Below are 24,170 nucleotides of genomic sequence, written 5' to 3'. Positions count from 1 at the left end.
TGGTGGGGGGGATGAAGATCAAGGTAGATAGGGGAGGAATAACTGTGGGAACAGGGATGGATGAGGATAAAAGGAGCCGACCAATTAGCAGGCTGTAGGTCAGGGCTGTGCCCATCCTGTCTTCTCAAATGCTCCTAAACAGTTGTCAAGTGTGCTCATCAAGTAAAATTCAAGTCAAACTAGCCTGTGAATTGGAGAAAATCATGATTTAGAAGCTGAAAATTCTGCCCAGAGGACAGATTGGGAAAAAAAACCTACCAAAGGTTGGATACAGATGCTGGAAGGACTCAAGGTCTGATAGAGACTGGATAGATCCATGACTGTGTGAGTATGTGTGTCCATCACACATATTAGGATGTGTATGAGATGTCAGCAAATTTCAAGCCTAATTTCCTGGTGAATATCAGTGGTTTTCCTGTTCCGTGGGAATGCTGTTTGTGGGTGCCTGTAAAGGTACAGTCCTTCTACTCATGTTAGTGTTTCTATCGTACATGTTGGTACTGCACATGCATTCATGGGGTTTGCATTCATTTGCAATTCAAGTTTAGCCTCACTTCTGGCTGGACCCAGAAATAGTCCAGTGGTCTCTTATGTGAAGGTCCAGGAGGGCAGGAATCTCCTGGGTGCTGGAGTTCATCAGATCTTGTAACTTTGTAATACCTGACATCACAAACTGGATACAGATGGGTTCTGAGTACTCCTGAAGCGGTGGATATAAATGTTGATAAAAAGGAGACTGATCACTCTGTAAGTATGCCCAAAGAGCTGGTTTGCAAGCAAAGCCACAGGGCTTTTTATGACATGAGTGTGCAGAATATTGCCAAGTCATAAAAGGAAAAAGAAAAGAGATGTAAAATGGCTTTGCTCCATAGCTAAGAAAATAAAAGCATAAGAAAATGTCACTTGGAATGTATCAATATAAATCTTTGTATTTATTGCAAAAAGGCATTCTAAACTTAGAGATTCAAGGCCACATACAAAATGTATGGAGAAAATCTATTAGCACTAGAAGGGGGGATAGGATGAGCAAAGTCCAACTACAGCTTCCTATGGACAACTTCTTTTGGCTCTGCTTTACTATTCTCTCAAATATACTCTCCCTTCCCTTGGCTGAAATACTGAACTCTGAAAACCCTTTAAGTAATGTAGACAGTGCAGGTACAAAAAACGTAAAATATTTACTGGCTTTTCAAATAATCTTCATCCCTGCTATTCAGTGAGAAATAGTAGGAAAGGATGATCCCAGTATCTCATCACCCCAAGCACTACACAATGCTTGTGTCACCAAGAAGGCTTAGGTAATGTCCTTGACCCAAGAGAAGAAAGAAATATTTAAGGAACTGGGAACCTCTCCTAGACATTGCTGAAAAAGCATATGCATCAAAGAAACAAATGGCTATCTGGCATGAATCAGCTTGAAGATTGTGTCCCAGAAACAGATCCCTTTTATAAGATGATTCAAATGCCAAGAAATGGCAGACACAGCTGCTTTGTTGGGGGCAGTGAGTGGTGGAGCGGGGGGAGGAAAAGAGAAGAAGGTTGCTCTAGTGCAAATGTTCCAATCTGTCCTTCCACTGCAGGGCTAGACTAACTCCCAGAGCAGCATGGACTATGTTTTAATCAATACTGTTTCTGTTCTAAATTTAACCAGTGAACTGCTACAAAATCAAACTGTCAAAATAACATTTCCTTGCCATCTTTTCCCCTCCACTGAAAGGGGGGTACACAGTAGGAGGATGATCAGCTGGGAACTAAGATACTTTCCTACCATACAATGTCCAGGGAATTAATTCACAAGAATCCCTCCTTGTGAGGTGCTGAGGAGGAAAGATTCAACAGCTATGTCAACTTACAGACCAGATCTGTAATTTGCTTGGTTAACTGTGGTAAAGCTCCCCAGACAGCAGAAAGCATTCTGCAATGGGCCAGTGTGGTAGAGGTGGCTGGAAATACTTGCAATTTTAATGATTCACTCTGAAGGCTTAGAATGTGGAAATTGCAGATCTTATCAGTTCCCTGAGGAATGCAAGTAATACAGCTTTGGGAGCAGGGAATGCAGATGAAAAGGTAGATGCCTTACAGCCTTTATAAACTCTCCAAGCAGCTCTGTGATATCTTATCACGGGAGGATCTGTCCCTGTTCAAGTATTAAATGTTTGCTTTTTTAGAGAGATAGAAAACGGAACAAATGATGCTTATGCAATCCATCTGTAGTGTCTTGATGAATATTAATATACATGTTATTTGTGCTTAAATAGTCAATTCTTAATTAATACCTTTCTTACATGGTAAAAGTATATGAAAAAATATCTGTGGCTATGAGAATTAGGGTGCCACAGCTCATTAGCAAATACAAAATCACGATGACTTTTAGAAGTACTGGAACTAATATTTGCAAAAGATTATCTACCTGCTTCTCTCTAAAGGACACTCACTAACTTAACACTCAGTTTTCACAATCAGAAAAAAGGTGTGTATAGGAGGGTAATACACAAGTACAAACAAACTCCAATTTGTAAAATAAAACAGCCTTAATCAAGATTGAAGAACACAGTTTAAAAGACAATATGAAAAAATGTGCTCTACAACCACTGTAGCATTCATCTAATGGTCAGTTCTTACTGGAGAATGGCTTACTATGTTCTGCTTTTGCTGGGAAGAAGTACAACCCTTCTATGGGAAAACAGGACTATTATGCAAACATGCCTAATTAACAAATATTTTATGTAAGGAAAATGAGGCCCACTTGCAGTTAATTTGAGTAATAAGGGAACAAGCATTGCAAGTATCCTGGCCCTTCTTTGTCAGAAATAATCTATGGGAATCCTCTCCCTCAAAGGACTGAGGTCACAAAATCCCCTGTACCTTACCATTCCAGAACCTAGAGAAAATTCATTAGCAGCTTATGCAAAATCAAAAGAAAAAGGAAAAGAACTCCTTGCAGCCCAAGCTGAGACTACTCAGGGTTCTTGTGAATTTGCAGCTATTCTTCCTGAATTGTGTGATTGGAAGGGCTTTGTTGAACTATAAATACCTTACCACGTTATCAGGGCTGTGCGAAGCTACCAGCATATAATCATTATTTCCAAAAAAGACACTGGTTTAAGATACCTGCTACAGTACAAGTGAACTGAAAAAAAAATGAGAGAAGGCTCAGCAAAAACAAGTTTGCTTACACCTGTGAACTCTCCCAAAGTATACTTCATTAACAGTTCTAAGTTGCCTGTTCCATGACCATAGATAAGGCTAAGAATGATGAAAAGAAAGAGAGAAAGTGGTATAGTCCTCTGTTCTTTTAAGTGAGGGAACGCAAAGACAGCTTTCAGCCTTAAAGATCAGCTAGCAAGACGAGGGAAAGGAACAGGAGAGAGTAAACAATGCATTGATAGTACTGCGCTGAAGGTAACAACTGCAGACTTGTATCAAGCAAACTACAGAACCTGATACAGTGTCTTTGTTACTCTTACCTGAATGGGCACTGAATGGGAACTGCTGAATCAGGGCCTGAACCTCTGATTGATCACCTGAAGCGAGCAATGAGTCAGCCAGAGAAGCACAGGTGAAGGCAATTCACCTCTCCTAGACCCATTTAAGAGCTGACTACCAGAGGGGAAGGATCTCTTCTGGAGATTCCTCCTCTGGAGTTTTACAGCGAGCCCAGGATATGGGTAAGCTTTCTATCTATTCTTTTTGTTATTATAACCTGCTTAGTCAAACTCTCTTGTTTTTTTCATAATTATAACATCTTTATATTCATTGATCATACAGGCATCATGGGAAAGATCAAAAGCAAAGGGCACAACAGGGACGGGGAGACGCGTAAAACTTATAATGCAACATCTTGGGGGAAGATCAATGCCAGAATGAAGCCAAGTGAATGGAGGAAGAACCATGGAGAAGAGAGAGAGAGATTAGAGTTCCTAGTCACAGGTTAACCCCTCAAATTCCCTTCTCTTTACTAAATAAACTCTATTCTTGAATACTTCTCCTGCAAGTAGGTGTTCTGCTTGTCAGCAGACATGTGAATGGGAAGAAACCAGAGACTGGAAAGACCCAAGCTCCTAGTGGAAATTGGCTAAAAAGCTGTGGGTCTGGTACAGGTACAAGAAAGACTTTAACTATGGTAGAGGCAAAAGACATCTGTGAACGTGAGTATGTGCAAAATGACTTTGGGTATAGCCATGTTCTGCTTACAAACTTTAAGCCTTATTACCCTGCAAGAAATAACATGGCTTTTTGCATCATTCACACTGTTTCTGCTTATCTCTTAAAGACACTTTAGATGTGCATATATCTACAGTCAGCTGCATATGCACAGCACATACACATGTTATTGCCTGGGGACAGGCAAGCAGCCTCAGCCTGCTGAGCAACTGGGAACCCTTGGGTACAATCATCTACTGCTCCTGCCAACTCCTTATTGGAAACACGAGCACTTTTAAAACAGAACTGGCTCATTAAAAAAAAAAAATAATAATAATAATAATTCACATTCCTTAAAGCCAAGTAAAGTCAGTTTCTTTTGAGGAAAAGAAGTAGTCAGTACAGCAATTTATTTTATTCTTTTAACAGAAAGAACATTATAATACTGCAAGAAGAAACGTAACCTGAGAACAGGCAAGAGTATTGGCTTAAACCTGAGAGGAAGGGAAAAAGCCTGAAGTATTCTTCAATCTTTTATCGTACACAAAAAAATGAAAGTATCACTAAAGGAAAAAAAAAAAAAAAAAAATCTAAGCAGCAAACTCAGTAATCTCTGAACTTTTCCTAAGTGTTGTCTGTGAACTTCTCTGGGAACCAAACTCACCTCTGGTTTGGATTCTAACTCATCCGATAACATTGATTCAAGTGTTTGATTCCTGCAGCTGTCCTCAGCAAGGCACAGATATGTACTTTTAATTGGGAGAGAACAACACTCTGCTTATTCTCATATTTTCTGAAGTATAAAACAAAGTGATGGTCCTCCTGCACAAAATCGCGTTGACCAAATACTTGGTTTAACCTAAAACAATAAAAAAAGGGAACATAAAGAGATGGAAATGAACAAACAAAAAGCATGAGCAAGAAAAGGTCAGCAGATATGGCATGTAACTGCAGAATGTACTTTGAAATATATGAGAAAGCTCATAGAGGTTTCTTCAAATGTTCTTGAACCACCAAAATAATATCTTAACATCTGAAACTGATTTTTCAGTGGCTATTTTCCATGCTTTCATAGAATGGCCTGGGAAAAGGACCACAGTGGTCATTTAGTTTCATCCCCCTGCTGTGTGCAGGGTTACCAACCACCAGACCAGGCTGCCCAGAGCCACATCCAGCCTAGCCATGAACGTCTCCAGGGATGGAGCATCCAAAGCCTCCTTGGGCAACCTGCTCCAGTGTCGCCAACCTCTACGTAAAAAAACTTGCTCTTTATATCTAACCTAAGCCTCATCTGTCTCAGTTTAAAACCATTCCCCCTTGTCCTATCACTATCCACCCTTGTAAACAGCCACTCCCCCTCCTATTTATACTCTCTTTCAAGTATTGGAAGGCCACAATGAGGCCTCCTCAGAGCCTTCTCTTCTCCAAGGTAAACAAGCCCAGTTCCCTCAAACTTTCCTCATAGGAGAGGAGGGCTCCAGCCCTCTGATCATCTTAGTGGCTCTGTGGACCCACTGTAAGAGCTTTCCTTGTAACGTATAATTTTCATTGAGAATCTTGTTTACCTGGAAGTGTATGGAACTGATTGAAAACCACAAACATCAGCATGCAAGGGACAGGAACTGAATCCCATATGGGGACTATCCAAATGTCTGACAGGCAATACATGCACCTCATCACTATGAAACCTCTGCTTGTTCTCTATCACATCAAACTGGTGGTGGTGACAAATTTCTATGGACACAGATATGGATTTGTAAGGTAAGTTCTCTTCAGATGCTATTTCACAGACAATTGTACAATATTCCTTCTTTGGACTACGAGGCAAAGCAGGAATGTATAATTCCTAACTACCAAAAAAGGGCTTTGATACTAATGGGAGGTGAACAAACCGAAGTTCCTGCCACACCTCCCATTTATCACAATTACAAAACCACCTAACAGAGAATCAAAAGCGTTCCCACGGTGCTCGGTGTACCTGCCGCACAGGGTTGGGACAGCAGCGATGGCGGCGAGAGCAAAGCGGAGCGCCCCGCCCCGCAGCCCTACCGCTGCGTTCCTTCACCTCTCAGCCCGTCCCGGGATAACGGGCCCGGGAGAGCGGCAGGCGCGGCCCGGGGCCAGCGCGGCGCCGTCTCCTTGCGGCCGCACACCAGCGGGCCGCGTGCCCTAACCCTCCCTCCCGCCAGCGCGGGGGCAGCCCCAGCCCCGCGGCAGAAAGCGAGTCCCGACGGAGCGCCCGGCAGCCTTACCGGCATCTCCGCCGCCCGGACGTGACGCGGTGCCGCCCGGAAATGCCTACGCTGAGGAGGGCGCCACCCTCAGCTCTATGGTGAGCGCTGGGAGGAGCGCCGCATCCGAACCGCAGCGCCGCCTTCTCCGGGGCCTCCCGGCTGTACCGCCGGCTCGGGCTGAGCTTCTATCGCGTTCCGCCGGGCTCCGTCCCGGCACGGCGGCGGCCCGGCGGCCCCACGCGGCACTTTCTCCCCATGTCATTTCCGCAGAGCACTGAGCTGCGGGCGCGGTTACATTGAGACACTCGGTGACCTCAGGAGCCCTTTGACTCAGCAAGGTGGACCGGTTGAGCAGGCATTAAAATGAGGATAGACGCGTAGGAGCGGGACTGCCCCCCGCGTCAGCCTTCCGGGCTGGGGGCTTCTCCTGCTCCTGGCCTCGCTTGCCCTAGGAAGTCCGACGGGGCCGCTCGGACGGGTTCGAGGAAACGCCGCGCGTTTCTCTACACGCACCGGGGAGTATCAGGAGGTTTCGCGGCTCCCGAGCCACGCACCGCCTCAGGCTGAGGCCGCCGGGCGCGGAAGGGTTAACCCCCACCCCCACCCCACCCGCGGAAGCCGTAGGGCCGGACCCGCCCGCCATTCGAACGGCGGCACGTTCCATTCCCGCCGCGGGGCGCCTGCGGCCCCCCGCCCCCTCCCCCGCGCCGCCCTGCTCTCCCCGCCCGCCCGCGGCGCGGCGCCTGCACACTCCACCCTCGCGACCAACGCGGTACGGCCCAGGCGGCGCTGCGCGGGCGGGGACACGGCCCACCTCCCTTCGCACACCCGCGCGGCTCTGGGCGGTGGTAGAGCCCGCTCCTCCCCCGGCGGCGGCGCGGGTGGTGCGTCCCGGCGGCGGCCGCGTCCCGGCCGGCGCCCGCCCCCTCGCCTTGTCATTGATGTTGTTGTTTTTGTCGCAGGAGCCGCAGGCGAGGCCGGGGCCGCCGCCGCCTGTGGCCTCCGCAGCAGCAGCGGGGCTCGGGCCGGCGCCAGGAATGTCGGTGTGCGGGGAGGCGGTGGGCGCCGGCTCCCTGCCCAGCGAGCTGGTGGTGCACATCTTCTCCTTCCTGGCGGGCCCCGACCGGCTGCGGGCCTCGGCCGCCTGCTCGCACTGGCGGGAGTGCCTCTTCTACCCGGCCCTCTGGCCGCGCCTCCGCCTCAGCCTCCGCGTCTCGCCGGCCGAGCGCCCGCGCCTCGAGTTCCTCATGCGCAAGTGCGGCTGGTTCGTGCGAGAGCTGCGCGTCCAGTTCGCCGCCGACAACTACCCGAGCGGCGGGGCGGCGGCGGGCGAGGGCGCGGCGGTGGCGGCGGGCGACGGGGAGGCGGCGCCGCTGTGCCCGAGGTGGCTCGAGCTGCTGAGGACCTACCTGGAGCTGGTGCTGTGCGTGCTCAGCAGCGTTCGCAACAACAGGTACGGAGCGTGCCGCCGGCAGGGGAGGGCAGAGAAGGCGGCGACGGGGAACACAAAGGCCGCAGGGGCGCCTCGGCCTCCCCGGGGCGCGGAATGGGCGGGCAGCGGGGCTCCTCGGGCTGCGTGCGTGCGGGGAGCTAATAGGGGAGTTAGCGTCGGAGTGCTGGAGCGAGACTTCGTTTCTCCCTCACAAAAGCCGCCAAGAAGGCCGCCGGCCCCGCCAAGGAGCTCCCCTGTGAGCCGGGAATGAGGCCTGGCCTCAGCAGGAGGAGGTCTTTCTGATTGCTTACTGTGGACGTGCTTCAGGCGTGTGGCGATTCCTCGATCCGCTTGAGCAGTGGATTCCTTTTCCCGTGCTCTGGGCTTAAAATGCACTCAGATCGCACTTATTCACACCGACTTTGGTAGCTCTGAGTCTTAATTTGCTCAGGTTGGACTTCTAAAATGAAAACGCTTGCTTTCTCTTTGCTTATCTTGCTAACACTCCCACGCAGTATCTTTTAAAAACTCAGAGGTCATAATGCACGGCCTCCAGTCAGAAGACCAGACTGTGCAGTGAGGTCACAGTGTGTTGGGAAGCCGTGCAGGCTGCAGGATAGTGAGTGGCTATGTGCTTTCCTACCTGGCAGTGTACATCACCTGCTGGGTGCAAAGCGACCACCGCTAAATATTTTAGGGCATTTCTGTAGATAGTTGTTGGAAAACTATTGGTAGCTGCATTGTCGTACAGCCACCAACTCTGACTCTGAAACAGTTAAGAAGCAGCGTGAGGCCTTCACTTCTCCTCTGGTTTGTGTGGGGAAAGCTGAGCTTCAGCTCCTGGTTGGCGTTAAGGGAACACAAGTGCAGCATGCGAGGTCTCACTTTCGGTTCCTAGGCCCTGCGATGCCCGCAGGTACTTCCTGGGGGAACTGCAGCGGTTGGAGGCGCAAGTGTGCTTTTGGACACTGCCTGTGGGTCACAGCTCACCTTCATCTTGATTTGTTTCTTGCCTTGTGAATCCTCAGCCTGCAGGTTTAGCTGCCCTAATCAGTCTCCTCTTGCCTTTCAGAAGAAGCTTTCACTTTGCTGTTGAATCCTGGGGAAATTCAGCTGATATCATACATGACGTCAGTTGATGGTTATCAAATCTGTTATAAATACCGCTAGGTGGATTTCAGCATTTTAAGTGGACAGTTAGAAGCTGCAGAGATATTGTGTGAGAGATTCCTTGGGGAAAAAAAGTGAAATGCATTATGAGAATGGTTTCGGTGTGCTTCACTTTTGGAAGAGAGAGATTTCATAGCGTTATCTCCAGCTAGTGCATTAACACCGCCTTCTGAAGTCCTTTTTACACTTTTTTGTATGTACAATGTGGCTGAAGACTGCATCAAAACACTTGGTAGTAGCAGTTGTTTCTTCAGTGGCTGTTCTCTGGTAGATAAGTGTAGTTCTGTGGTAGGTACGGATGAAAAGTTACCATCTTTGATAACATTTAGTGTCTCTGTATATTCTTGATGTGATCTGAAACAGCAGATCACTTGTCTGCTGGTGTTTGACTTTGGAGTGAAAAGTGTACCACCTGGAAATGCATAGTACCTAGTTATCACAGCAGACTTTTTTCAGTGAGCTACGAAAACATGCGAGGGGGATTTACGTGAAACAGATGTACATTCAGAATTACTTCTAGAATGAGCTTTTTTTCCCTCATAAGCAAGATTTGAGTTTTATTTTGATACTTTTTTTTGGTTCTTGAAAAGTAACTATCCACAACCAGTTCGTTGACAGGTAGAATGTTGTTGTCTTTTAGATTTTTTAAGTGAAGCTTTTAGATAGAAATGAGATGGAAAGAAACGTTAATGTGAGTTAAGTTGCTGCTTGGTTCTGCTTTTTAGTTTACCTCTAAAGTGGAACCATTGTCACCTGCTCAGTGCTTCATTTTATTGGTCGAAGGACTGCAGTCAGTTGCTTTGTTTCTCTGCTTCTGGTTGCTCATCTGTAGCACCAGGGTGATTAATGATTTCTTTTTGTGCTTGCAGAATGTTCTTGTACACGTGATAGCTATTCCAATTTCCAAAATAAAGGAAAAAGCAATGTTTTTAACTTCTCCAGCAACTAAATTGCAGCAAATGCATTCCTTTTGGAACAGGGTTTGAAACAGGATGATTCTTTCATAGCTCCTGTCAGCCCTCCTGATAGCTTTTTGGCAGAGAAATCCAAAGGACTTCCATCTTACACTTAAAAGCTAGAGAGGGAGAAATCCACTTTAGTAAAATGGTGTGCTGTTTCTTAACCATGTAATCTTGTTGTATGATTTAAATCTGTTATTAAACAATACAGCAACAACTTCCTCCTTTCAGGAAAAAAAAAAAAAAAAAAGTTCTGTAAGTGAAATTCCTTGAGGATTTATAATACTGCAGGACTTAAGAAAAGACTAACAGTAGGACTAAAGGTAATGCAACTTCTGGATGTCCTCTTGGGTACAGGAGGATGATGGTGTGCTTTCATGCAAATACAGTAGTTTCTGTTAAGTCTCTGGAAAAGTATTTTGGAGCAATCTTTGGTAATTCTGATAGAATTAAAGAGGTTGCAGATGCACAATTAGAAACCCCTGATAGCATTCTGATCGGTATTGTTGCTGGTAGTCGGCATCCACAGGTATGTTGAAGGTCTGTCTGGTGTTTGAGGCAGAGCTCAGGTCAACACAGCTCTCATTCTGCGAGTGAGAGCACATTATTCCAAAATACCACTTTCTTGGCACTGAAACCAAGAGGAGGAGCTCTGAAATTCTGTAATTTCTTAAAAAAAGAAAGTACCGAAGTGATGTCTGTAGTGGTTTGTAACTTTTCCGGTTGTTCGACAACAAATGAAGCGAATGGAAGTGCAGTATGTTCTTTCCAAGCTGTGTGCATTTGTAGTATATATAGTATTAAGATGCTGTTGTGACTTTCATCAAAAGAGGACAGTTAACTCCTAAATTATTTTATTTAATAGCAGTGGCTTTACTCATCCAATGGAGTAAGGGTGAGAGGTGAGCCAGATGCCGCAGAGATTTTATTGTCTACAGCAGTGACAGATCTAATACTGAATGGAACTATGATCACATTTTTTGATGGTTGTAACTATGCTGTGAGTGGAAGAGTAATCAGATGTTTTTGCTGCTTAAATAGTAAGGTGGAAAGCTTTTACTGTGTCTCTATAGTGTGTAGAATGGCAGTGAGACAAATGCAAGCAAACTGTGTGAGGTATTTGTAAATGGTGTTTTGTAAGTCTTATTGCTTATGGGCTCTGAAAGTAACACTGCAGCAGCATTCACTGGGATCTGAGTAGCACTGAACAAGACCTGAGTGTGATGTGAATATGCAGGTGAATCAGAATTGTTCGAAAGATTGCGTTTTGGCTTAACTCTCAGAATTAAGTCAGTGAGATCAGAAGGTTATGACTGTATAATTAGAATATTGGCTGTGAAGACTGCCTCTCACACCTGATGGATGTTTCTGCTGACTTTCCTGTGTACCAGGCTTTCCTCAAAATCTGTGGGAGACAGAAGAGACAGAAGAGCACAGAATACTCTCAGTGGTGTTGCCACAGTCTTAAGATTGCCCTGCCACACCTACTCTTCAGTGTGATCAGGCATTGACTTAGATGTGTAGAATATTATGCATGTGGACAGGGCTCAGTTATATTGAAATACCACCATTACAGCAGTCCTGTATTTCGAATAATTTAATGTGTTTTGATTTCTGAAATGGCTGTAAAATCTAGGTGCTTTGCTTTGATATTTGACTTGATAGGAGCTTGTGGAGCTTTTATAGTCATTCAGTCAGCCATAGAAGAAAAGTAGGAGATGTGACAGTGGCTAGATTTCAGCAAGCAGCTCTGAGGTTATTTAATGCAGGAACTTCAAACAGGTCCTTAATTATTTGCAGTGGATACCTATTAGGTTCAGACTTAAAAAGGTAAAACCTTGACTCCTTGTCACCTTCTGCTCATCCTGTGGAGGTAGAGAACTGGCACCAGAGCTTCCCTAGGCTTTGAGCTTCGTGACTGTATTGTGTTTTCCTAAAAGCTGATCTGCAGTATTAGTGTATGAATAGTAAGCCAGCAGAAGTAAGGATTTCTATGAGTTTCTGAATTGTCAGCTGCCAGTTAATTGGTGTCTGCTAATTAAAGTTAAAGATGAATTTTACTCTCACAGCCATTTGCGATTTTGCTGTGTTCATTTCTATGGGCAAACTATTCCTTGAATGTTTGGAAGTAAATCTAACTTACTGTGTGTATAAATAAATTTAAAAACATCCAGAAAGATCTTTTGTCAGTTAGAAAAATGCAGCAACAACAGCCTGAAAAGAAATACTGAAAAAGAAAGCTGCTCTGAAACTGTTATCATTTTCATAACTTCTACTTCATCTTTTTCAAGGCATAGGAAAGATGCAAGTCACAGGAGTGAACTGTAGTGGGGAATGAGAATCTGCCTGTCTGTCTGTCACACACACTAAGACAAGTCCAGCATAAGACTAGAGGTGGTCTTTCACTTCTTAGGTATTACTTCTGAAAATTGTATCACAATGGACAAATAATCCTCTTCTGTTGACCAATGTCAGAACAGCTTCCACTACTTTGATGTAATGGAAATCAAACACTGACTGGGATTGCTGGGATCTTTTGCTCAGCTTCCATCAGAAGCTTGTGCTGCCTCAGCTGCTGCATATTTGGGCCCCCCGTTCGTAACCTGGCTACTATACAGGAGTGTTCAGGAAAGGCTTCTCACGGTTGTATTCTGTTAGTGCTTTGAACACAGCATTACCTTTGAAAAGGAATAGATAGCTGATGTTTTCACCTATGACGTTATGTGCCCACGTTCCAAGAATTAAAGGGAACGAGAAAGTACTGCGGGAAGTCGGCTTTATGGTGGTGGCCTCTGTGGTCACTGGAAGCTGACGTTTGCTTTACAGCTAGAATCACCAGTTTGTACATCCCTCCTCCCCTCTATGCTTTGGTCTCTGTTTAGCTCCAAACGTGCCTGTACTGCAGGACAGTAGGATGCTTCCCAGAAGAGTTTATGTGTTCCGTATAATAATGTGTTCTTACTACTGTTTTTGTCTTATCCAGAGTGTTTCCTTACAGTGTTTTTGTTTTGTATACAGATCCCTTTTTGTTTTGTCATTGCAGGAACCTCCAGAAGTTAAGTCTCTTTGGGGATATAAGCATTCTGCAGCAACATGGAAGTATATCAAACACATACCTCGGCAAGGTTGACCCCGATGGCAAAAAGATTAAGCAGTAAGTCATATTTTGTAAACTGTCAAATATGTTAAAACAATACGTATGAGTTTTTCATGTCTGAAACAGGGACTGAGAAAGCTTCACTTTTTTTTATTGGGTGAGAATCAAAATTCTTAAGTTGAATTTGTTTTATTTCTAGTACTTGCATGATGTACTCTGATTTTGTGTTCTTCTTTTAGGTGGGAATCCTTTCTTTCATTTTTATATTGTGCTCTAGAAACAACTTCTGTTAAAACAAGAGGAGGGACAGGAATCTTACTAGTACATTTACTATTGCTATACATGGAAAAAAATATACAAGGAGCTCATCTGATGTATTCACTACTGCATGTCCTCAATTCTTGTTGAACTTAAAAGAGGACATAAGCACCAAGAACTTATTTTAAGTTGTATCTCAAAACTAGGTTAGGTATTTGTAGGATTCCTGTAAGATCTTAGCTCACAGTGTGCTTGTTTAGTCTCAGAGGTGTATTTTAGCTTGCCATAATTACACTGCTGTACAGTCTTTGAATGCATATAATCAAAATACCTGGTTTGTGCTCTTTGGAAATGGTGCAAGACAAATTTAAAAGCTACTGACATCTGGCATCAATTATCCCAGAGGAGTTATGCTAAGTTAAATAGTTTATTAGTTCTGTTAAAACTTTCCATATAGATAAAACTTGAATACCCTCATTTTAATTTGTGTTAGTGTAAACATTGTCTGGGTGGCTTGAGAATAAGTACAGCTATTCAAGATCTTTCCTGTTTATTTTCAATGGTTTTAGAACTAGTATGAATATATTGTCAGATCAGTGTATGTATGAGAGTGCAGCTATCAAACTAAATGCTTGGTCCTTGCACATCAGAGTACATAGAGATGTGCATTTTTCTTACCCTGTTATGCTTAGAATGCAGAATTCAGAGTAGTTTAAGCTCCAGTTCAGCATATGTACTGTCTGCAGGTAAAAAGCCCTTTTCTTATCTTTCGTGAAAACAAATATGTAATGAAATCATTGTCCTGAGGCTTAGAGAGAGCCATCGAAGCAAGTGTTTACTCAGTTGAGCATATGGTTCAATATTTCTTTGAACTAATAACAAAAATAACTATGCATACTTCATAGCATAAACAATTCAAAATTAATTTATTGTCTGAACTGAAATTAGTCTTTCACATCGTTACTGACCTTTGCATGTTTTGGAATGAGGAAACAAATGCTACCTCTTCTTTGTTTTATGAACTAAAGCAGCGTGTTTGGAACCTGCTAGTTCTTTTCTAAATTAGATGAAAGTTGGCAGTGGATCATCAGCACTAACAACATTACTTTACTTCAGGAAGTAAATCTTTGTCTTTGTAGTCTTGCCTTTTGCATGTTTGGGTGTTTGCATCAGTTAAGTTACAAAACATGGGTGCAAATAGCTAACACTGAAGGATATTGAGCAACCTGTGGAGACAGTGTTAATAGTGGCTGAGGATTTTGGAACCTGTGTGGTGGTAAATGTTGCTGTCTCTTTTGGAAGCTTCCTACAATTCAAACAGTTAGAGAAGAAAACATGACACTTCCTCAAGTCCATAGCATGGAACTGAATGTAAAAGACCTTGGGTGGAATCTCAGTTGGCACAGAGCCATTAGGCCGTTCCCCAGTAAAGACTAGCTGTTGCTCTGGGGGAAGAGGAGGCCTTGGGTTACGTTTCCAAAATCCTTCTCTTGCAGTGGTCAGCACGTACAAGAAATGGGTTGTTTTCATTTGTCTTGGGCAGAGCAAAGCAAAGGCAGTTTAAAGTATTTGCTTTCTGAAATCTGCTTTCTGTGTTTGTTCCATGTGTTTCAGATAGTTTTGTTTCCAAAAGAACCAGTTTTAGCCTCTTGCATGAAACAGGACGTGTTGACTGATACAGTTTTTAAGCAAATGAGCTCCATATAGGTTTTGTTATTAGGTTTACTTCCTATCCAGGGCCACCAGTGCTTTTCTGTACCAGCAGTTGTAGGCTGATGGGGAGCATCCCCTTCACTGCTCTTCACTGGGAGCAAAACTAAGTATGCTTGTTGAGACATCACTGTTCTAAATTGCTTTCTTGCATGTGCTGGGCTTTGATTATATTTTGTGTTTGTGTTTGAAACCATGCTTACACTTACATTTTCTAAGTGAGCCTTAAGATAGTCACATACATGCTAGGATGAATTTCATACAACATAGTATGCAGTTGAAGTGTGGTTGTAAAATAGGTGTTAATTTCCAAGAATTCACTTAGTGTGTTCTAGAATTTAGACACAATTCAAACTGTTTTTGCAAACTCCAATTAGATGCAGTCTAAAATGAAAAATAGGATGTAAGAATTTACAGGGAAGGAATAAACCCTTATTAGGGTGATAGAAAGATGTATTTGAAATCTGTTAAACTAAGAGCCTGCAGTTTTTATTGTTCCTCCTGTCTATCCTCATATAAAGCAGGCATTTAAAGCAAGCCAAAAGCAGTCATTGCTAAATATATACTGCAGTGCTGGATCTCTTTTTTTATTATTAAATTAGCAAAGAATTAGAGGAAAGGGTCTGGAAAGTTTTCTTAGGACATACGGATGGGTAACCTATCAGCATGAATCTAAATACATGTGTAAATACTTAAATACAAAGTTACATAGCATTAAATCAGTATCAGTTTCCAGTTCTGTGAGTATTAGAACAGTACTCCTGTAAGCCTAGATGCTTAAATCTTATCAGAAGCACAACTTAAAACTTCAGTGCAGTGAGGTATGGATAGTAGTATTTGACAGAGCATGTCAAAATTGATTTGTGAATTGTTCTGTAAGCTGTTACAAGCACTAGTGTTGCTTGGACTGTTGCAGAGCAAAGGCTACCATTGCTGTAAATGTTGTGTCTTTCTGAGGTACTGTGATGGCAGTGGGGAGGAAAGCACATACAAACAGGGAGAGGAGGATAAATGAGGATTGGTCTGTTAATTTTCTTAAACGCCAGGACTATGTGACATCAAAGGTGGCAGGTCAAGTGAAAGCAAGAAAAAAGGGGGATAGTACTGCAGAGTTCTTTGTAGTTGGATGTTACAGTTGCGAAGGGTTGGCTCAAAGAGGAATCTGGGCACATTGCTGGAAGTGAGGCCCCTGAGGGTTACTGCAGACCGGAAGCCACCTCTGGCTCAGGAGGTGAGAGCTGAAAGCTTTTAGAGAGGGGAAAATCTCTGAGAAGCATGACTCCATGTTTCCCTTGTTCTCTTTCCTCTTTTTATGGTGTTTGTGCTTTTCTGCTGTCACGATATGGAGCCTTTAGATTCGCCTGGACATTATCTTGAATATAGATATGGGGATAAGAATAATAACTTTGTAGCATTGTTTTGAGCATAGATGTGAATGTTTGTGTGTGTTATTCAACAATAAAGGAGAAAGAGGTCTATGGAAAACATTGCTTGATTTGAGGCACAAAAATTCCTGTTGGTTCCTACTGGATGGATTTGCCTTATTTCTTCAAGTCTCAGACCTGGCATAGCCTAGCTCAGTTGCTTCCCTTAAATGCTGATTTTGCCTTAGAGCTGACTGAAATTTGAGATTAGACTCATCTATATTTGCAGCCTAGTGTGTATATGCTCACTGAACATGTTTGGGCAGAGAGAGATCATTTGGATCCCTAACAGCTGTGGGATGAGGACTGGAAAACTGTTTCTTTTGAGGAGGTTGGTAAAGTAGGACTGTAGTATTGATATTTGGTATTCAAATCTTACCTTAAAATACCTTTTTGGATTACATATCTAACTTAAAGAACATTTTTGCATTTAGAACAACCTAATAGGAGTTGTGGGAGATAGGAGAGGTGGGATGCATAAGAGGAAGTGTGTAATAATCATACAGTGCTATACATCACATGAGGACTCTGATGGTGTTAGAACTGCCTCCCACTGGTGATCTGGGATCAAAATGTCACCAGATCCAAGCTACTCCTATAATGTGTCAAGCTGTTGACACTGAAAAATCCAGTCAGCTGTATATTCAGAATTGTTTCAAGAATATCATGTGTTTGGTCTTTACCCTTCAATGGGGAAAATCAAGCAATAGATTTCGGATTATTCTAACATGGAGAAACTTAATTTGTATTCAACTTTTCAATGAAAATGACTTTTTGACCATTTTAATTTGCAGTTCTAGAGAGGCTGGCTAACAAATACTAGAAGCTGTTTTTAAAAACATGGTTATTGCTTTTAAAAACATCATAGGTTTTCTTATTTGCATAACCTTAATGCAGCTGTGGGAAGGTGCTAGCATGTGCTAGGATGTGTGCTGAGAAGTACGAAAGGAAGATTCATAGTGCAGCACTGCAATTGAACGATGAAGTGCGTTGTTTTTTTTTGGTCAGGATAGTTTACAGTTCAAACATTTGAAGCGCAGTGAAGGCTGAAGTCAGCAGCACATTGTGTTCTAACCTTTGTAATTGCCAATAAACTGATGGTAGTACCTTTAGGATAAAGCCATAAATAAAGAGGGGAAGGAACAATTCTTCAATGGGGAAAAAAAATAGACTGATATGCAATTGGTAACACTAAACCATGTTTAACAGCGTCGTTATCTGTTTTGTTTACTTACAGAATTCAGCAGCTGTTTGAAGAGATACTGGGCAACAGCAGGCAATTGAAATGGCTGTCCTGTGGGTTTATGCTGCAAATAGTAACTCCCACATCATTGTCGTCCTTGTCAAACCCCATAGCCAACACCATGGAACATCTGAGCTTATTGGACAACCACATCCCTGGTAACACCACTCTCATCACTGCAGTTGAATTGGAGCGCTTTGTGAATCTGCGTTCGCTCGCTTTGGATTTCTGTGATTTTACGGCTGAAATGGCAAGAGTCCTGGCTGACAGCAACCATGTGCCTTTGCATCGACTGTCTCTCCTGGTCCACAGCGTTTCCATTATGCACAAGTCATTGGACAGTATGCCAGAAGATGAGAATTGGAAGGCGCTGACGCGCAACAGCACCAATCTTCGGGTCTATATCATGGCTTTTGATGTAAAGAGCGATGATATGTTAAGGATTCTTAAGCCCAGTATTCCCCTAGAGAGGATTCACTTTGACAGCTACATCACTTGTGTTTCTGGAGCTGTTGTTGACCTCATATCCAGGCAGTATGATAAGTTCCTCACTCATTTTATACTAATGAATGATGTGATAGATATGTCTGGCTTCCCAGATCTTAGTGACAACCGGAACGAAGATCCACTTGTCTTATTAGCCTGGAGGTGCACGAGGCTCTCTCTCCTAGCTGTTCATGGTAGGTAATGCGTTGTGTGAGCACGGTACGTGACTGAAACACTTAAAATATTTCAGCTTTTCTGACTGTAATGAGCTTCTGTAAGAGTCATGTTCAAGAGTCTGCTGTGTGGTCACTATACAAGCTGTTGTAGTTCATACTGGTATTTTCACATTTGAAAATAGGAAATTTGTGTGTTTACTTATCTTAAATATACTTGTAGCTTATGAAATTTGGATGAGAGATCACGTAGGATTTTGTGACTGCTCACAGAATTGAGCAGTAAGAGCTGAGTGTTCCGGGAGGCACAGTGCAGGTTTCCTCCATGTGGCTGGGTATATGGATGTGAATGCTGCAGAAGCTTGCTGTGTGTGCCGTGAGGTCACAGGCTGTTAAGATTAGATGATTGTACTTCCTGTTTGTGTAACTAACACAGGTTAAGTACCTCGTGACTGAGGGGAAGGAAGTCTGTTACCAGCTTGGTAACACTGGCAGCAGATGAAGGGGGTGTGCAAAATTTGAGACCTCTCTACTTGAAGTGTGGGGGAGAAAAATATAATGTGGAAGAGGTTACCATGCTGAGTGCATTGATTTCACTGGTAATACTATAACTAGGTTTATCTCACCTTTTTGCTGTGTAATTGTAAATCAAAAAGAAGTGTATGCTTACATTCAGCTTTATTAGAAGTTAGAATAATTTGGCACATTTGTAAGGCACCTGAAACTGAAACAGTGCAGAGTGGTTGTTTTGGTTTGTGCTGGAAGTGGCTTACAAAGAGTGAGCTTGCTGATGCATGAAGGAGTTAAGGGATGACTCTGTTCTGTTACGTAAGAATGAATGGCCATTTCCTCAGGCAGCTTGCAGGAATAAATCTCCAGTTACTCAGCACAAACAGGAGACATCTTCAGCAAAAGTGGTACATTCAGATCTCAGTTGAAGTCAGAAAGTCCTGCTGTATCCTCCCCTTACAGTTTCACAGATTGGCAAATGACCATACCACTCAGTAAAGGTGGATTTTAGCAGTTTCTCTAACACTAAATTGAAGTTTCAGGGCCTTTTAGAATAAATAAATGAAATCCATTTACCTTCTTCCTACCACAGGAGAATCTCCTAATACATTATTTGAATTCAAAAAGATGGTAAAATACCTGACTATAAGCTAGTGTGTCACCTGTTATTAGTGCACAATATATTACTCTGTGCAGAGTGTTGGGAAGGCAAACACTTTTTACAGTTTTTGTATCAAAGCATTGTTACTGCATCTTCTGTGGGGATTTTTGTATACCTGGGAGAGAGAATGGCCAACCATCAACCACACACTGATGTTGAAATTCAGATTCTTTTCCCCTTCTTTTCTCTCCTCTTTGTAGACCAAGTTAGCTAAGCTGCTTATAAGTTACTACTAATTTTCTTAATTCTTATTTTTACTTTTTTAAGTTGTGAGTAGGACTTCTCTGTTACTGTAGTATATGCATCTTTCTTCTTGAGTGGTAACACTGAGAAGAATATGGCTAGGAAGAAAGATCTAGAATGCTGTGGTGGTTCAGTATAGCATCTTATTCTCACGCTTGCTTTTTTTTTTTTTTTTTTTTTTTTTTTTTTTTTTGAGATTTATGTAATAATGGTTTCTTGTGCTCTTGTTACATTTCTTGTGATGCTACCAAGCTTCCTTTAAGAAAGAAAACTTAAAAAAAAAAAAAAAAGACTATATTTGTTTGAGGAGACATGATTGGCTCAATTTGTAAGTGCATGGGTTTCTTTTCGTTAGATGAGAAGCAGTTATTCTTCAGTTTCTAATATTTTTCAGAGATTTTCCCTCTTCTGCTTTTAGTTTACTCTGGAAAAGTCTTTGATCCATGCTTAGCTTTGGCTGCCACTTGGCACTGGCAAAAGGAGGGAGAGAGAACGAGTCTGAAGGTCTCTCTTTCTTGGATACCTCTGGAGCCTTTTCTGACATCTGTGCGGTCGTATCATCGTCCCACCAAGGTGGCATCATTAGGAGCACAGGAGAGCCAAGCCAAGGATATTAACTGCTGCTGGCAGCATGTAGGAATGGTGTGAGGAGTGTGTTGTCTTTGGAGATGGGATGGTAGAATGGACAGTGGTATGATCTGGCCATCCTCAGGGCCTGAAATCCTTAATTCAAAAGAAAGACATTTCATGTGGAGTTTCGAGATATTATGTGCTGTAAATGTGCTGTATTACCTGTGGAATCCTCAGTGTTATTCTGTGTCAGAGCAAAGTTAAAGCTGACATTTGCACCAGCAAGGGAAAACTGCTGTTCATGATGTGTTTGATACTTGTAAGGAAGCGATTATTCCTTGTTACCTCTGGAATACTTCAGCTGAGCAGAGGCTTCTTTGCTGCTGGAAGGTTCCTGAGAAACTTGAGGGAAAACTTTTGAAAAGAAGATTTAAGATAAGATTAACTGGAAAAAAAGATCTGGCAGTGAAAAGTTACAGCAAAAGCCGTGTACCTGAGCCCCAGGTAGCACAGGGGATTTAACCACAGTTGTTGCCCCTTTTATTCTTCATGGCTTTTTTTTTTTTCCATTACCTTTCTTTACCGTCAAAATGTCTGAAGGTATTGTGAGCTCCTTCAAGGCCTGAGAGGAGTGTAGGTCACAGAAGTGCAATTTTCCATTGGGTTTTATGCCCTACAACCTCACTGACAGCGTTATCTTTTGATTCTCTTGTGCCTGCAGATAAAGCTTCAGCAGATGAGAATTGCAGGAGTTCATGCATTCTAAATGGTTGATGTCTTAGAAATGAGCCAAAGACACGTTTGTGGGGTTCCTTGTTCAAAAACTACTTTGAGCAAAATATCTGTAGGAGTCTTTACAGACAAAAAGTTGGGGAAAAAAATATACTTGAAAATTTCTCCTTTCTTTAATCTCTCACTACAGTTTTCCTCATTCTTTAATCAGCTGTCATGATAGTTCATGATGTAGAACATGCTTATTGCCTTCCTGAAGACCAGACCATGGCTGGTTGTTACTCCTCCAGCAGCATGCTTTCCCAATTCTGATACTGCACAGACGGTGCAGTAGAGGCACCTGGAGGCTCCAGGAGGCACCTGGGAGAATGATGATGATGAAGGCAGAAATGAGCCTTTTTGTTTTGCAATGGAAGGGCTGACTTGCAGAGCTTTCAAAAAAGGGAAGTTCCCAAGTACTCTGTGTTTTGCACCAAGACAAAGAAGAGCTTAGCCAAGATACAGAAAACTAGCAGGTAACTGCAGAGTAAGTGTTTTGAAAGAGGGATGCTAATACACAGTAATTGGAAGAGAGGGAAGCTTTATAATTATGTTTAATCTCAGGTAGAATAAAAAGATATATGTAGATTGTTTTTTTTTACAGTGGTGGGACCTGCTTCCTGGAGAGGCTTCTGTTCTGTTTATTTTCCATCAAGTCTACCTCTAAGGCAATAAAAGCTAACTCTGGTTTTCTTTCCTAGCAAAAATACAGATTTAAAATAGTCCTTTTATATATCCACTTTAAATAGTTGATTAGTTGCTTCTTTGTGGTTTATTTATAAGTAGGTGACAGAAGGTTTGATGTTATAGTTACAACTTAACTTGTACCAAAGAAGTTGATACAAACAGTGAAACAATTCAATATAGAAAAACTTTGAACTAACTGAAATTATTCTGATATTTCCTTATTATAAATGTAAAATTGAACTTTCCTACTTGCAACCAAAGCTGAAATTGGGAGGGGAATTCTGCCAGACACAAGATGACAAAGTAAGTTGGGAAGGATTTTAAGATGATCTGACATTAAATACTTCCATAAGAAATGCCGTACTGCAAAATTACACAGCACTTTTTTTCCCCCTACAGGTTACACAGTTTGGGCTCACAATCTCATTGCAATTGCTCGTCTTCGTGGCTCTGATCTGAAAGTGCTGGAAGTCACAGAGGAAAGCATTGATTTTGACCAAGGAGAGCTGGCCGACCAGGATGTGGATCCAGTACATAATCTCATTGAGCAAGTATCTCTCGGGTTGGGTCGACCTTGGCATGCAGTCATGGACATAGAGCTGCTCAGTGTCTTCACTGAGCCAACTCGTCATTTTTACAGAGAGATGCAGAGCTTCAGTGAAGGCATTTAGCTCCTTATTTACAGTTCCTGTGGTTACATATGCAAGTAGGGTCCTATTATGTTTTGTTTTTTTTTTTTCAGTAGCGTGAATTAACCCCTTTTGTGCTGTGTTTAATCAGTATTAGCTATATAGAATTACATATGTGTATTCTACTTCTTGATCAAAGAACGTAGTCGGGTATTGGTTTAGAAGCTGAAAGTGGCAGTGTTTAGGGTTTTCACGGTTAATGGACTTGTCTACCAAACCTTACAGAGAAGCAGCCAAAGGCTGTCTGAGGTTGCCGGCTAACTTTATTTTTATTGAGTAACTGCATTTTGAATTATTTTTGCTATTATATCGGAGTTCTGTGCTCAGGAGCCAGCTGCTTTTGATATCCATATCCATAGCCCAGTGGATTTCTATGCTGTCATTGTTTGCTTAATCTGGTAGCATGCTACTTAATAGGCTTAAAAGGAAGAGAGGTCTATCCAGGGCTGTTCGTTGTTAGACTCTCGCCTTGCTTCATTTCACATACTGGTTCTGAAGCATGCCCTGCTGCCGCTCCCAGTTCTCCTTGGCTGTCAAGCAGTGCTGCGAAACACTCGCTTTTCAGATAGCAGTACCTGCAGATTCACTCCATGCTCCGTGGTGTTTCGAGTTCTTTGTGTAAACTCCTCCTAGTTTATTCTCATCTTCTGTCGTGTTCCTCAGAAGTTAGCTTTGGGCCAAAGTTTAAGAGAGAAAAACTAGGAAGTGCACTCCGATGAGGTAGAAGCATAACAGTAAAGGCTTCAGTATAAAGGTATACACCTGCAAACAAACATTAGTCGTGAAATCCCTAGCAACTAAGTCACTGGATTTTCTCTGTCAGCGCCTGTGTCAGCTGCCAAAGAATAGATTAAAAACGAAGAAGTGCCCACATGCTGGCAGGGGCAGGCCAGCTTCTGGCCAGCCAGATACTGCTAGATTGTAATATATAAGGTCGAATTTCGACCTGTGGTACACAGCTGTGCTGTGGCTCAGTCAGCAACCTCAGAACTCTTAACAAACATGCACCTGTTTCACTGTGAATAGTGAATGTAAAGGAAGGAAAGGAAACAAATACAAAGCTTGTTCTATCACAGGTATGAGCTGCTACGATGCATGAAGAACATTCCATGAAGTATGTTTTAAAATCTTGTTATATCTGAGAGGCTTTAAAAGCCGATTTAACTGTTTCAGGGCAACCGCGGTACAGACGTGGTCTCTGTGAGACTTCCACCTGACCCCAGTTTTAAGTGGTACGAATGTTGTGCATTTAATGTTTAAAGGACAGTCTGCAATAATAAAGTAAGTGGCCAACGTGGGTGCCCAGCAGTGCTGAGACCTGGCTGCTATATTGTAAGCTTTGGAAAACACAATTTATGCAACAGATGTCCAGATATGATTCTATTTATGGAAAAAGTTTATATGTGTTTTACAAATGGTTTTACCATCTTATATTAAAATGACCTTTTGACAGGTGTGCGCTGTTTTGTCTCCAGTGAGCACATACCATGCGGATTTTATATGTACATCAGTAGAGTGAATCCACTGGCACAGTGTGTGTATATGCCAGATGTGGTGAGATTTTATCTTATAAATGTGATCAGATTAAAAAATAAACTCCTGACAGAAAATGTAAGGAAACCAGCTGAATGTTTGAATTGATGACTGATGTTGTATGGTTTATGTTAAATGTATATTCTTTTAATCAATAAATAAAGCATTAAAAATTGA

The 24,170-nt window shown here is 42.7% G+C and overlaps 2 protein-coding genes across 3 annotated transcripts in view; one reads left to right on the top strand and one right to left on the bottom strand.

The window, feature by feature from the left end:
* The window catches only part of ZNF410 (zinc finger protein 410), a 19,231-nt gene extending 10,986 nt beyond the window's left edge, over positions 1–8,245 (bottom strand). The window contains exons 1-2 of one of the 2 annotated variants that reach the window (XM_052694655.1): positions 8,121–8,245; positions 4,808–5,002 (exon numbers count right to left, since the gene is read on the bottom strand). In XM_052694655.1, the coding sequence (XP_052550615.1) occupies positions 4,808–4,840 (33 nt within the window). In that variant the 5' untranslated portion in view covers positions 4,841–5,002; positions 8,121–8,245. Of the gene's footprint in view, positions 1–4,807; positions 5,003–6,395; positions 6,524–8,120 lie in introns of those variants that run through there. The other variant, XM_052694654.1, reaches the window with a different exon arrangement.
* Positions 7,277–24,170, top strand: FBXO33 (F-box protein 33). Its single transcript, XM_052694648.1, has 4 exons — positions 7,277–7,830; positions 12,982–13,092; positions 17,665–18,350; positions 22,171–24,170. Exons 1-4 carry the CDS (start codon positions 7,319–7,321, stop codon positions 22,440–22,442), a joined length of 1,581 nt encoding a protein of 526 aa, XP_052550608.1. The 5' UTR covers positions 7,277–7,318; the 3' UTR covers positions 22,443–24,170.

This window comes from Tympanuchus pallidicinctus, unplaced genomic scaffold, assembly GCF_026119805.1.
Source record: "Tympanuchus pallidicinctus isolate F22 unplaced genomic scaffold, pur_lepc_1.0 scaffold3, whole genome shotgun sequence".
Taxonomy (NCBI): domain Eukaryota; kingdom Metazoa; phylum Chordata; class Aves; order Galliformes; family Phasianidae; genus Tympanuchus; species Tympanuchus pallidicinctus.
This window is presented reverse-complemented; position numbering and strand designations above follow the sequence as displayed.